The sequence below is a fragment of the Zingiber officinale genome, chromosome 2B (genome assembly GCF_018446385.1).
Source record: "Zingiber officinale cultivar Zhangliang chromosome 2B, Zo_v1.1, whole genome shotgun sequence".
NCBI classification, from domain to species: Eukaryota; Viridiplantae; Streptophyta; class Magnoliopsida; order Zingiberales; family Zingiberaceae; genus Zingiber; species Zingiber officinale.
This window is the reverse complement of record NC_055989.1, coordinates 75003543-75018728: the sequence shown is the minus strand read 5'-3', so window position 1 is coordinate 75018728 and position 15186 is coordinate 75003543. Positions and strand designations below refer to the sequence as shown.

Here is a 15186-nt window from a genome sequence, read left to right as displayed (position 1 = left end):
AGTTTTCAATAATGAAGAGGAAGAAGTATCAAGAAAATGGAGAAGGTCGAAAGTTGTTGGGTCAACATTCTTCAGGGGCTCAAGTTCCATGTTGGAGTTTTAAATCCCATTTAGAAGAAGCATCTTGGATTGCATATATAAGTTTGGCTGGAACGGTCAGCTCAAAGAACGAACATTTTCAGAGCCAAAGAAATGGACAGGTTAAGGAAAGATAACAATTTTGATCGATCTTATAATTATGCAATGTATAATCAACATATCAGAGCTAACTCGATATAACTTTTTCAAAATATCTTTACTATGTGATATTTAAACACTTAAATTATTTGAAAAAAAAAAATAGATCTTAGCACTACTACAAGGAAAAATGCTAGATCAGTACTGGTGAATTTTTTCTATCTAAATTGAATTTCATCGGTAAATATTTAAAATTTTAAGGTCAAAATGAATTTTGAGTAATAATTATAATTATTTACGGGTAAAATTAAATTTAACTAATAATTTTTATTTTTTTAATAACTAAAGTTAGTTTACCAGTAATATTTAATTTTTCTAGCTAAAGTTATATTTGATAGGTAATTTTAAATTTTTATCAGCGGGGTTTAAATTTGACCGGTAATATTAAATTTTTAACTGATCTAAATTAGATTTAATTAGTAATTTTAGTTTTCTTCTACCAAAATTATATTTAGTTGACAATTTTATATCATTACTAGGTCTCGGCTGGTTTTTAAGCTGATTGTTTAATTAGAATGTCTTTCATATTAAATATATATTTCGGTTGTCTTCCATTTGGTTGGGCATTTATAGTAAGTTCTATGAAATAAAGCACCTTTAACCCGTATTGATATCAATTTGCTCTGTCGTATGCTAAATACTGTGAAGATCTGTTCCAAGACTAGTATGATGTCCATAATATGTCAGACATCTATTAAGGAACCATATGATAAATTATGTATATTAGAATTTTTATTTTTAAGGACAATATGACATCAGGTAATTTTAAACCTGGCCGACTTCTGCTCAACCAGCTATATATATATAGAGTGTTCTAAAGACAAGTATCGGCATACACAGAGAGCCTTATGTTTGACTCATTTTTATATGACGATTGATCATATATTAACAGTTTTGTAAGGCTAAATGTCTTTAAGTTCGTCCGGTCTTTGTCCGGCTGGGCATATACGGAGAGCCTTACTTTTGGCTGACTTTTATATGACCGATCGTATATTAACAACTTTGTCAGACTAAGTGTTTTTAAGTTCGTCCAATTTTTTTCTATCTAGGTGTACACAGAGAGCCTAATGTTTGATTAGCCTTTGTCCGATCGATTGAATATAAAGTGGTTTTAGAAGGCATGTGTGTTTAGAACTCGATCATCCTTTCATCCGGCTCAGCTCCCCTAGACTCGACCGACTATTTGACCAACCAAGTATGTTACTTCTTGAATTCCAGAGTAAAATACTAGAATTCTTTTGTCTGATCGGCTTTATGGTCAGTCGGCCCTATCCAAGTGTCTTACTTTGTAACCACTCGGACAGGACCCAAAAACTTTGACGATGGGCAATCCACTGAATCAAATGAGGAATGCTCCTCTATTCTGACTTTGACCACCACATCATCTTGATTTTGACTGTCACATCATCTTCTAGGTTCACTCGCAATAACTCGTATCAATGGTTATTCAAATAAATTTTCAAAAAACATTCTATAAATACTTATCTATTTCTATAAATTATTTGATTCATTCGAATATATTATTTTACGTCATAAATCACTTCTACACAAATCAAATAGGTTTGAAAGTTAATTTCCAAAGGGTGGAATATCTCGTTGAGTGTTTTATCTTTCTCATATAAAGGATTACTATATTAGTATAAGAATATCTTTATAATTTATCTATCTATATATAATCAGGAGTCGATATACTAAAACACTTAATATAAGTGGTATAATCTTTTCTTCTGGTGAATCATTCCCAAAATCTTTTCTCTACTATCATAATCATCTCAAATTTGTTTTTTTAATGAATATGAATGTGTGTTACTATGGGTGTGTTAATAAAAAAAATATATTAATATAATGAGTACGTGAGAGGTAACTCCTGTATTTTTTTTTTTGAAAAAATGATAAATATTAAAATTCCTACCAATGTGGATGTTGCTGACAGACTCTTGCTTCTATACAAATTATTGTAAGTGTATTCTTTGTTTTTTGTAATCCGCATTCTTAAAAAGAATAATTTTTAGCTAAATATTTTTTAACAAAGTAAATTTAATCGGCAATTTATCAAATTTAAAATTGATAAAAAAAAATAAAAATAAAGATTAAAGTGTATATTAACAAGTATCATTGTCAAATTTAACTGATATTTTTATAATTTATTAGTGAAATTTAACTTTATTTAGTTAATTAAAATTATTTGTTAACCAAATATATTACTTGATAAATAAATTATACTTAAAAATTTAATATAGAAAAATCATTATTATTAATTAATAAATATCATGTAGGTATATATTATCATCTTACTATTTTATTAAAAATCTCTCCCCTTTATTAACTAACTTTGGTGAAGCCTAAAATGAATTTACGTTACTGTCCTTTTTTCTATTCACACTAAAAATAATTCTAAGGTTTATTAGTAATTCCACAAGCGAAACAATCAGTGATCTAGAGTTCGAGACTCAGCTACGACGTATTATTATGAATTTTTCTCATTATTAATTTTCTCTGGTTGTTTTATATAAAAAAAATAAAGTTCTCTTTAGTCCCACATCTTAGAATTGATAACACTATGATCAAAAAAACTTTTATAAATATTTTAAGCCGACGATATTAAAAAATATACTTTTCTTAGTTTCTTTTACTAAGATAAGTATAATATTAAATTAAAATAATTATTTTCATAGGGAAGCCCATTACAGTAGTTTATTGCTGGGGCCCAAATAATTTATATATTATTATATTACACACGCGTTAATAATTTATATATTATTATATTACACACGCAACGCGTGTGCACGATCACACTAGTATAATATGAACATTGAGCTAACTAACTCTTGTTAAAATCTATCATTAAAATTAATTGGATGAAATTTGAATACTAAAATTATTTTTTTTAAAAAATGTTTAATATTATCTCATTAATAAATGTGTCTTTTAATTATTATTATTACTATTATTACTATTATTATTAATTACTTATTTTATCAGCTCTTGTAAACTAAATAAATAAATATTACATATTGAATTAGTCTTTTTAAATTCTATTATTTTTTAAGAAATGATTAATACAAATAATTCATTAATTTTTTAAAATTTAGATGTTAAATTTATTTTGGTCGGTAACTCAATTAAAATACCAATCAAATATATATTACAAACCAAATATATATTTATTTTAAAAATTTATAGATCACATATATATTAGGCTATACATTTCTTTAAATATTAAGACACGATATATATTTACCGAATAATTTTTCAAATCAAGCATTTATTTTAAAAATTTACAGATCAATTATATATTTGTCTTTTATTTATTTTTAAAAAATTACTGACTATTTATCTGGCTAATAAGTTTTTTTAAAAAATATCGATCATATAATGAATTGGAGACGCCTTCGAAATTTTTTTTAACAGTATTAAGGTATTTAGATCAAATCAGGCATCTCAATTTATTTTTATTTATTTATTATATTTTATAAAAAAAATTTAAACTTTCAATACATATAATGCATGATTTATTATTATTATTTTTATAGATATATATATCTACGAACGGGAAGCTGACTAAGTCAAACTACATCCATTCATTCTTTTGATTACCGTGCAAACTTAAAACGTAAAATTAATATACTTTATTTTTTAATAAACAAATTTATTATTATTATTTTTAATTTGATTTTTATAGTTCTGCAACGTCTATATATTTATAAAATTCCCTCAAAAAAAAAAAGATTATATAAATTGCCAATTCTGGTGTTTCGGAAAAACAGATAAATCTTGGGCTCTGCCTTAATTAAACAGAACAGCGATCGCGTTGTTGAAGAGGCGGCGAGGCGAGCTATCGTTTTGTCGATCATGTTAGGCAAGCGAAATCGGGCCGATGGTGAATCTCCGTCCGACAACGGCAACGCCGCCTCCAGCAATCCTCCGGTGCCCCGCGTCGTCCACGAGAAGTCGCCGTCGATCGTCTGCACCGATGCGGAGCACTTCAAGGCCGTCGTGCAGTCGCTCACCGGGTCCCCGAAAACACGCCCCGCCGCCGGCGCCACTCTCCCTCCGCACCTCCTCCGGCAAGTCCACGACGCCATCGAGGAGCAGCTCGGTGACTCCCCGACCAACTCCTCTAACACCCAGTTGAGTACTCAATTAAACTCCGTCTCCGTTGTACTCTGCGTCGGCGCCGACAGAGACAACGCTGCTCCGTCTTCTGCAGAAGCCCCGGCGAACGGTCGAAGCCATCGATTTCTCCCGCCCTCCGGCGCCGTCCGGGACGCTTCTGTCGGCGGAGCAATGAGTTCATCTTCTAACTCGTGATGCTTTGATTTCACAGCGCTGTGAAATTTTGCAAACTAGATATTTCTTTGATTTTTTTTTTTGTTGTCCATCTTGAGTCGAGATACCTACGTCTCCATGATTCTTGATCGTCTTATGTTCTATGTGTTGGTCCTAATACGAATACGAATTGATTGAGACGTTGAGGGCGAATGTATTCGACTTTTGTCACAATTGATCGTCTTAAAACGTGTTGTGTTACTTGTTCTTGAATTCTTGATCAATTAATTGCAATATTATCTGAAAAATTAACCTTTGAATATCCCTTCAGTTTTTAAGGATTTCCTTTTCAGTTCTTGCCTGTTTAATATGTTACTCGTTTCTAAATCAGTCCCTATATTATTCTTATTATCAAACAATATGCTCTGTCGTTCCATCAGAGTTTTCGCTGTACAACTTTGATGGAAATCTTGATGGAATTTGTAAGTTTTGCCCCCAAAAAATTAGGCCTTCAAGTTCACGTCCATGTTTAAACAATGTGTGTCTACAATTACCCTGCCAGGCGCGTAAATGGGGTGGGCAACATAAAAACCCTCCGTCCACCACATTCATCTTCTCCGTTGTCCTTAGGGTTATAAACAAGTTAAGTCGAGCCAAGTTTTGGGGTGTTCAAACTTGTTTAATAAGATAATCAAGCTGAGCCGAACTTAAAATGAATCAAGCTTTGGAAATGATTGTTCAAGCTTAGCTTGGCTTATTTTTTATGAGCTTGAACTTGTTTGAAATTTTGTTTGAGCTTGTTTGAAGCTTTGTTTGAACTTGATTCATTTAGATGTTATCAAGCTCTCAATTCAAGCTTGACTTGAACTTGGTTCATTTAGATGTTATCAAACTCTCAATTCAAACTTATTTGATTATTTGAAATTTTTAGTTGTTTGATTGGTTATTGAGCTTGATAATTTAAATTTATTTATTTTATTTTATTTTATTATTTATTTAGCATATTGAAAAAAAAATTTATTAATGAATATGGTTCATGAACATTTTTCACGAACGTTGTTCACAAACGTTAACAAACTGAACATATATGTGTTTAAGCTTGTTTATTTAGTTTAACAAGCTGTTCAAACTTGTTTGTTTAATTAATCTTATATATATTGAACAAACATAAACAAATTCTTACCAAACCGAACATCAAGCTTGTTCACGAACGCTTGGTTCATTTACAGCCATAGTTGTCCTACCGTTACCGATAGACATCGGTCGCCTTTCGGCATTGGCGATTGGCTCCCATGGCCATACCATCCCGGGACAGTGCCGCCAGCTTTTGGTTTGTTCTGCAAAAAGAGCTACGTAACAAACACAAACAAAAGCTTATCAAGTGTGTCCTCAAGTAAATAATTGTGAAAACTAGGTCTGAATATATTAGCAAAACAGCCGAATTGGCAAGCCAAATTCGATAAATTACTGGCTAGAAAGGTTTTACAGAATGGTCAGCGAGAAGATCACAGAATACACAAGATTAGCACTGCGAGATAGTTTTGTCGAGATGCCATAAAACTACACCTAGATTAATATAGATCACAGTTTCATGGTGGGCACTCACTGAATGATGTTGGAACGCTAGAAATTGGGTTGTTAGTAGAGGCGAGCTGCGAAAAATATTCCTGAACCGTATCGGTATCCTCGAAAATTGGAATATCGCTCGTAAGCATCTTGAAAGCAAACTCGAGACATGGGTCTGACCAGGAGCTGCAAAGTGTCGATTCATATGGTTTTTCATTGTTACTTCTTCCTAGCAGAAGCGGTTTTTGTTCGTAGAAACTTCCTGTGGCTGAATCCGGTTGAGGCAGTTGATCGACAATAGTTGTAGCTGGTTTTTCTTGTACCTGACTGAAAGCATCTGGTTTGGCTTTACGAGACTCTCCGGCTGCGCTAGGATTTGCCATTTGAGTGTCTTTAAGAGCAGCCAATCGTTTAGATGCTCGGAGTGGCTTCTTGATAGGTTTAACAGATGCCCGGCGTGGGATTTTGATTCGGTGGTGGTCGGCCTTTGAGATCGTGGGCTGCAACTTGTTTGCTCTTCTACGCTTTGTAGGTCGAGATTGTGCTTGTTTCTTTGGCTCTGATTTCACTGAAACTGACAGGTTTTCATTCTGTTGTTGTAGAGTAGGCGAATGTTCTACCTTTGAATTCTCTCCATCAAAGCAATTGGATTGTGGTAAACTAGTGCTGTTACTGGTCTCTACTGCTGCTGCGCCAGCAACAAGAAGGCCAAAAGAGAAATAAAACTCAAAAAGTTGATAAATTTGCAGTATAAAGAATCTCACTTGCCCGTAGAATTTAGAAATTCATCATTCAATTGACAATACTATGTGGAATTGGAATCAGCGTTTTCACAGTGGCACCACATGATGAGTTAAATATCACACGAATTCAAGAGGACAAACCTGATATAGGAAGTGAATCGTCTATATCTGTATTTATCTTCACACCGGAATCAAGAGTTTTAGTTGAAAAGAGACATCTTTTCGTGCCATTGCTTTGCCATTCTAATCTTTTGGATGTAGGAAACTGCAAAGAAGAAAGATTAGACCACGATAGACAACAAAAATAACTCCAAAAGGATCTGCTAATACCCTAATCATCAATGTAGACAAATTGTAATATTAAGAGAATCTCAGGCAGATGGTTAATCATTTCTTGTAGGCTGTTCGAAGCTAGTTGAAACTAAAGAAGTAGTATATGGATAAGTGAGTACCAAATCTAGGTGACTAATTACTGAGTTTTACCATGGCAACGGTTTCGTAGCAAAGTTGCATGTACCAGACAGTGAAAGCCAAAAGTTCACAATCTCTGTCTGCTTTTTGCGACATTTGAAAATCATTCACTTAATCACTTTCCTACACGAATATTCACTCATATTGGAGAAGAAATGTGTCTAAGGTAGCATGCAATACAAATAGTTAGCTAGAAATCTGTAGTTGGTAAGGTTCACCACTAACATAGCGGGTTCCACATCATTGTCAATGAAGGATAGAAAAGGAATATTGAAAACTTTTTCCTTTCTTTTCTTTTACTAGATTGACATGAAGAAAGCAACCTAGTTCAAAATGTTTTTATAAAAGTTACAAGAACTTAAGGTGCAGAAATATGGAATGAACTTACATGTAAGTCCCTTTCTACAGTGTGTGGCCCATTTGAGTTTCTTTTTTGTGGTTTCAGGATACATTGTCGAATATCTCCAGTTAGTATATATCGATGAGCATCCTTCATGGACCGAAACTCATATCCACTGTCTGGATCGATGTGGACCTGTAAAAGATAGAAACAAAGATACAAATGAAATGATAGTAATAATAAGATAACCATACCAACTGATGTAATGCAATCAAAACATAACAAAACTGAATGGCCAAACACTAACAAGGTAGCAAGAAAAATAAAATTTCATCATCTCAGGAAGTGGAAACCAGTGAAAAGATCTCCAGCATTTTCAACTACATATTGAAGGTTAATCCAAGTAGGAAACATACTTGATTAAACACATCGACCATTCACTTCAAATTTAGTACCTTGTATTCCAAATTACCAACTTTTGTCATTCTGATCTCAGTAATCCATCCTTTAGGCAAACTTTTTGAATCAAATTCAGTCAGCACCTGCAATATGATGCAAGTTAAACTTCTGTTGCGTAACTTTTTTCAATGCTAATTTGACAAACTTGTCTTTGAAAATTCAACTTCAATGCAAACATGTTAGCTATTATACAATATAATGAAAAAGCACAAACATTGTCAAAGGTGCTGTCCTCGATGGTACTCTTCTCTTGATTGGTTGGAGAGCTAGCTTTGTTATTGTAGCTAGAAGTGGTACTCCTTGTCTCTCTGGTTGTAGGAATTGAAATCTTTGATGCACTAAGATGCTGAAATAACTTTTTCTTTGAATAAAATCTTGATCCAGTGGATGGATTGTAATAGCTCTACAAGAGGAACGATAAATCTGAGTATAGATACTGCTAAAAGACAAGGCATTGCCTAAATACAAAACTATTCTATCTGCCATCTTACTAACACATTTAAGTACTGGCAGAACTACAGAGAAGGGTGAATCTTTCTTCTTCAATTCCACAAAATAGAGGTAGTAGGAAAGAAGAAGTATTCACATTTTCAATAAATGTCAATTAAATCTTTGATTGATTCTAATATTAACTCACTAGCATACTCACAATATGATCACTCGGAGACATACATTCAGTCTTAGAAAATTTAATTACAAATAAATAAAATGCTTTTGGTTTTTAAGTATGTTTCATTTTTCAATGTGTCAAAGTCAAAAGGACAAACAATATATGCAGTTGAATTGGATTTCAGTGTCAGCATTCACTAAATGTTGTATATTATATTTGAGATGCTCCATAGGAAAAAAAAAGGAAAATTAAAAGCAATAAAGAACAGTCTTGTGTATGAAGCTCCAACTAATCTGCACATACCATCTAATTTTTCTAGACAAAAGCACAGTCTTAACTGAAAACTTGAGCTAGAAAGCATCATTTAACATTACATTGTTGGTGCAGGGAGCACTACTTATGACCTAAAGACTAGCTACGGTACAAAGCCAACCTACGACATAGATATCACACACTGGAAAATAAGACATTTCACTACTCACATAAATAAAATATCTTTCTCTCTGTTTATAGACCTGCGCTGTAGAATAAAATAGTAGAAGAATGAATATTAAGAAATTCTTTCCATATATATATATTTTATTTGATAAGTTTCCTTATCAAAATATTGGATTAAGATACGTCTCCTTTACCTTAAAAACCATCAATCAAGTGCACCCTTTTAAGTTCCAATTACCTTCCATTTTTGCTAAATTTCATTGTTTGTGGCTAAGAAGGGGAAAACAAGTAAAATGTTTTCATGTGTTAGCTTGTTGCATTTGCATAAAACCTCAATGGGTGCTTTGGTCCTAGCAAACTGTAATTTAGAATAGCAATAGGTTCTAGAAGTGATCTAATATCTATGTGAAGTTGAAAATATTCTGTAATATAACTGTTTATGAAACTCAAATAAGATACTAGCAATAACTTCCAGGAGTGATCTAATATAGATGTGAAGTTATAAATATTCAGTAATGTAAACTATTTATGAAACTCAAATCAGATACCTTTACTTCCTTCCCATTGAACTTTCCGCCATTTTGAGTTCTGAGCACCAGAACCCAACCTGAAGGCAACAAATCAGGATCATCCTTTTCCTCTTTTTCATTTTGACTCTGTATACGGGCAAAACATGTGGTAATATGTCATATAACTGAAATTACAAACCTCATCTAAAGCTTCGTATTGTTTTCTTTTGTCTGAAAAAAGAGACAAATAAACTCTACAAGTTCTCAATCAGACAGTTGTAATAAATGGGAAATTGTATCACTGGATAAGTAAAAAATAGTAAAGAAAATCTAGTATAGATGCAGTTACTTGATGCCTGAAAAACAAATACCTCAAATGTACAATAGGCTATGTGAGATCAGGTTGCTTATTTTACTGATGTGCTAACCTAAAAAGAATTCAAATATAGCGGGATTGACATCAGAGTTAGGCTATTTCATAGAATTTCCTACCAAGTCTATACACAGACACTTGATCTCAGATCAAATCAAGGCTTACCCTGCTCAATACAAAGAGTACACACTCTTCTCCCAAACATCCCCACTTGGTACCAACTCTACTGTAATTCCAAATTACTAAGAACCATTTCAGGATAAAACTATACTACATTGGTTGATTTCAACCTCAGTGCCATAATACAAGAACAAGATAAGGAAAAAACAACTCAAAGAAATCTCCGAGACCCTTTCAAATATCCAATCTCCAAAAACCCCAAATTGCCTTTACAGCGTCATACTTGCTTACTCTCCCCTGAACGCTAGCAAAATCCCTTTTTTTCATGCCTTTGTCAAAACGAAGTGATCTCGTACCAAATAAAGGAACAAATTCCGCATTCCCAAACTAATACGCCAAAGTAATACTAGGGCAAAGGAAAGAGATTCACAAGCTTCGTAATCTTCATTAGCGACCAGGAGACCAAGCAAAAAACAATCTTTCTGCGGAAGCAACTGACTCCAAGGCATAACAGAAGGAATCGCAAAGGGAAAATATCAAAAGGAGGAAAAGAAGGCGAGCTTGATCTACCAAGTTCTTTTCTCCATCTTCCTCCGCCATCTCCGCCTGAGCCGTCCCTCCCTCTCCCGGCGCGAGCTCCGGAGGCTCCTCTGACTCCATTCCCGGATAAACACCCTTTCCAGCAGCCGCTCACCGTCGTCCTCTCCTCCCTCCCCTCAGTCTCCCCTCTCTCTCCCCTCCTTGCGGTGCGAGGTGGGACAGTGAAGTGTGGGCGAGAAGCACGAGCCCAAGGTAGTCGCGCGGTCGCCAAGCTCCACATGGCACTACAGCAATCTCCTTCAGATTCGTTCCCATGGTAGATCGAACGGGCCAAAAATCGCACCTTTCCCTTCTCGAGGAAGAGAATCTCCCGATCTCCTCGTCCTCAACGTGGCGCCGTACCATTTGGACTTTTGCTAGAGCAGCGGGAAATTACTATTTTGCCACTACGATGAAAAGCTTGTTTATATAGTAGACCTAAAAATTCACATGTCGACCATCCGATAGATACGAGTCAAACGAACTTTTCTCTGGATCGACCAAACTCTAACAAAGCGTAACATCATTCATTTAGAAACTTACCGAGACACTCAACTGATCTAAATATTCAAATTAAAAAAATATATATTTGACTACCATGAACAAGTGACTCAATCACGTACTTTGAATCTAAATCTTTTACTAAAACAGTCCTCCCCATAATTACTAACTTAATTACATCAATAATAATTAATTAAATTGAATGAAAATTTTAAACTTAACTTTAAACGACAAAGTAGACGGTGGCGAACAACCTAAAGCGCAAGTAGATATGATTAGATGTAACCACAAGATGAATACACATTTCTTATGTTTGGGTGGAACGACTAAGCATACGAGGTGTGTTTTTTTAAATAAATTTGGATGTCGAGTAGTTGAGTAGGTGCGTACGTTGCTTGTTGAGGTGAATGTTTGAGGGTTTAGAATAAGCATGTAGAGCGGGTAGGTTAAGATATTGAATAATCAAGCGAAAGGAGGGAAAAAGGTTAGCAACCCACAAGGTTGCTTGCCAGATTATGAGTCCTTTTATAAAGAGGATCATGATGGTACATGAGTTGGTGGACGGATAAACTACGAAAAACTAGTCTTCTTTTTATTTGGTTTAATCGTAAGTGAGGTAGCTACGAAGAGAATAAAAAAATTTATTAACGAGGTTGAAGAGCTTAATTATAAGTAAGAACAGAGGAGTTTATTGAAGAAAAGAGGAGGAGGTAGGTGAAGAAGTACTCGTGAACGATAATTAAGAGCTCAAGAATTAGCCCTTTCTGCTTGTTGACAAGGGCAAAGACCAATGAGGGAGATTATCGACAAATATAAATATAAATATGTGTGAAGATTCAATTGGCTCAAAGTGTAGGCCCCGCCCCTCACTAGGCCAAACCATCCATTAATGAAGAATAAAATTAAAATTAATAAAATAAATCTATGATTTAAGATTATATTAGAACGTTAAATGTAGAGGTGTGTGAAGCTAGAATGACTGAATGAGGTATTTAAAATTATATTTGTGAGGAAATAGATCACAAATATTAAAAGATTAAAATAATTTAAAAGGCGATTAATTAAATAAGAAGAAGACAAAACAAACTTAGTAATACAATGATTAGTAATTAACAATTTTCAAATGAATTATTGAAAAGTCTAATTTAAAATATAAAATATTAAGCTCAAGTAGGATAAACACAATAAATTAATCCATACAACTTACTTCTTAAGATACCTTCTAAAATATAAAATAATAAGTATATCTTGACTCTTAATTAATGCGAAGTATTCCGTTAAAATTGAATCCATCAAATTTAATTAATTAATATCAAATAACTTAAATTTTGTTAAGATAGAATTTTTTAATAAAAATTGAATAAACATAATCAATAAAATATAGATTAATTTGATAAAAATTGAATTAATTAAAAATTTCTAATTAGATTAAAAATTAATTAAGTACTTAAATCGAATTCATCAAAAATTAATTTTTTTTATTTTAGTTTATTTGATTAAACAAAATAAGATCCACTTAAAATTATACGACAACTGCATGAAAAAACGCATTTAAGGTTATGAAATTTTAAAAAGAAGTATTTAACTTTCAGAATGCTTAAAAAATATATTTATTTTTCATTTTACTTCTTCTATCAACTAAAATACTATATTTAAAGAACACTAATGTGATATTGGATATCAAAAAAACACCATCAAGGTTGGAATTAACAATATTACATACTAATTTTCAAATATCAACATTGCTATAGTATTAATTTTAAAAAAATAATATTACAGTAATATTATTCTTTAAAAATATAATATCATAGTGATATTATTCTTTGAAACGTATACATAAAATGAAAAATAAAGGTTAAATCTAAAGTGTCCGCGTGGGCCCTTTTATAAATTACTAAAAATTATAAACTCGAGTGGGAAATTTTCAATAATCACGTTTAAACTCAATAAATTAATGCACACAATTTAATTATTCATTTTATTAATTTATTGCTTAGAGTGAAATCCTTAAACGAAATCCAATTCTACGCATAACTGCGGCGCGTAGAAGTTATCGACACGATTGGTAGAGTGATTACACCAGGAGTGGGGTCCACGCTCTGTCATCGATACGACTGGTAAGGCGATTACACCCGGAGTGGGGTCCAGATCATTTTTCCTTTGGTGGTTAGAATTTAGAGCGCAGATAATAATCTATAATAATAATAATAATAAACAACTAAAAGTTTATCTAAATTTCATTGTTTGAATATTCTAACGGCGGGGCCCTGAAATCGGAAGCACTTGCTTGTACGTAATAATAATAATAAAACCAGAATAATTCCGATTCTCCATTTTTTATAAATCGCTGCTTGCTGTTTGCTCTTCTGTTGAGTTGCTGGAATTTGAGGCAGACCAACTGCCGTCCCATCCGTAGCAGAAGTTGTTCGAGAGATGGCGGAGGAGGAGCAGGCGCCGCGGCCGGTGGCCGAGGTGGAGGAGGCGCCGCCCGAGCTGGTCAAGGACGTCGAGGAGGAGAAAGCCGCCATCGTGCCGGCGCCGGAGGAGGAGAAGCCCGATGACTCCAAGCCTCTCCCCGTCGTTGAACGTCAGTTTTTCTTTATATCTGTAACAAGCTCACTGAATTTTTCTAATCTTCTTCATTATATATATCATAACTCCAAATCAATCACTGTTCATTTATTATTTACATCAATTCACAATCACAGAACAAATTCATTAATTCATCTACCTGAATTAATTAATTTTACAGCGACTTATAATCATTTTAGCATATTAGTTAGTGAGTTTTTTTTTTTTTGCAACAGAGGTTGAGGAACCTTCAGCATACTCTGAAGCAACTGATAAAGGTAAAATTTCTGAAAATTATATATATATATATATATATATATAATTTTGTGCAAGAACAAAATTAATTTTATGTCGCTGTTCCAGATTCTGCTCTTTCAAGGGTTGCAACTGAGAAGAGATTGTCACTGATCCAGGCATGGGAGGAAAATGAGAAAGTTAAAGCAGAAAATAAGTGAGTTATAAGAACAATAATAATTTTATTTTATTTTATTGATTTAAGTTAAATAAATATTTGTAAAATTTTTGAACAGAGCTGTGAAGAAGATAGCAGAAATTGTTGCCTGGGAGAACTCAAAGAAGGGAGAAGTGGAAGCAGAGCAGAAAAAGAAAGAAGTATGTGGGAGCTTCTTCTTCTCATTCTTTTGTTTACTTGAAAGAAAATTAATGATTTGAAAATCAATGTATTTATTTACTCAGGAAGAACATGAAAAAAAGAAGGTAGAATATGCAGAGAAAGTGAAGAGCAAACTTGCCTCAATTCAAAAAGAGGCGGAAGATAAGAAGAAGATCGCCGAGGCAAAGTGCAGCGAGGAAGTGCTCAAGGTTGAGGCAAAGGCTAAAAAGTACCGGTCGACCGGCCTCGCACCAAAGAAGATCTGGACGTTCTTCACAGGCTGAAATTCAAGTTGCTCAGACCCTAATTTGTTATTGTGCCTCGTGTGTGTTGTGTGGTGTTTTGGTTGGGGTTTCAGTGTGTGTAAAATGTGTTGACTGTCTGTTTACATGAACACAAAACAGAAGCTTATTTGTGAAAAATGAATTTGTTAATTTTTGTCTTTGTTGGTCCTGACAAGATTATTGTGTGTTTAATCAAACATTATCAACTACAGTCTTGTGCTTCAATGATTACATGTTGCTTTCACCTTCAAATTCAGATTCAGTTCTACAGTTTGAATGACTACTACTTTCATAAGATAACAACAGCAGATGAAACTTCATTTTCACTGCACCAGAAATGTATTAATTAGATTTGATTATTTTTTCACTTCAGATTCCATCCAAATAAACAATATGAAAGACAGAGTAAACAAAATCTAATGAAGTAAATGCCTCTATTTCAACACAAATACAATTGAACTAGCCAACAATCAAATACATGATAAGAAACAAGTCAGATAATA

The 15186-nt window shown here is 33.4% G+C and overlaps 2 protein-coding genes across 3 annotated transcripts; one reads left to right on the top strand and one right to left on the bottom strand.

Annotated features, from left to right (window-relative positions):
* Window positions 1-5929: 5929 nt before the first annotated feature.
* LOC122045910 lies at window positions 5930-10920 on the bottom strand. 2 transcript variants are annotated; one of them, XM_042606337.1, is made up of 7 exons: window positions 10706-10920; window positions 9682-9789; window positions 8300-8488; window positions 8082-8168; window positions 7675-7821; window positions 6957-7080; window positions 5930-6757 (listed from the first exon to the last, which is right to left on the bottom strand). In XM_042606337.1, the coding sequence occupies exons 1-7, from the start codon at window positions 10793-10795 to the stop codon at window positions 6096-6098; spliced, it is 1407 nt and encodes a 468-aa protein (XP_042462271.1). In that variant the 5' UTR covers window positions 10796-10920; the 3' UTR covers window positions 5930-6095. The 2 variants fall into 2 exon arrangements, with proteins under 2 accessions (XP_042462271.1, XP_042462270.1); XM_042606336.1 differs by having other exon boundaries at window positions 5930-6760; window positions 10706-10919.
* Window positions 10921-13561: 2641 nt separating this feature from the next.
* LOC122049195 (remorin-like) lies at window positions 13562-14908 on the top strand. The gene is made up of 5 exons (XM_042610621.1): window positions 13562-13802; window positions 14023-14064; window positions 14150-14237; window positions 14317-14398; window positions 14483-14908. The coding sequence occupies exons 1-5, from the start codon at window positions 13649-13651 to the stop codon at window positions 14681-14683; spliced, it is 567 nt and encodes a 188-aa protein (XP_042466555.1). The 5' UTR covers window positions 13562-13648; the 3' UTR covers window positions 14684-14908.
* Window positions 14909-15186: the final 278 nt, after the last annotated feature.

Bases quoted from the DNA above. Each gene is read 5' to 3' on its own strand.
- LOC122049195 (XM_042610621.1), top strand. From the start codon at position 13,649: ATGGCGGAGGAGGAGCAGGCGCCGCGGCCGGTGGCCGAGGTGGAGGAG. The intron at 14,238-14,316 runs GTGAGTTATAAG...ATTTTTGAACAG, and splicing joins AAAGTTAAAGCAGAAAATAA to AGCTGTGAAGAAGATAGCAG. The intron at 14,399-14,482 runs GTATGTGGGAGC...TTATTTACTCAG, and splicing joins CAGAGCAGAAAAAGAAAGAA to GAAGAACATGAAAAAAAGAA.
- LOC122045910 (XM_042606336.1), bottom strand. From the start codon at position 10,795: ATGGAGTCAGAGGAGCCTCCGGAGCTCGCGCCGGGAGAGGGAGGGACG. The intron at 8,169-8,299 runs GTTTGTGCTTTT...ATCATATTGCAG, and splicing joins AGGACAGCACCTTTGACAAT to GTGCTGACTGAATTTGATTC. The intron at 7,822-8,081 runs GTACTAAATTTG...TATCTTTTACAG, and splicing joins TTGGTAATTTGGAATACAAG to GTCCACATCGATCCAGACAG.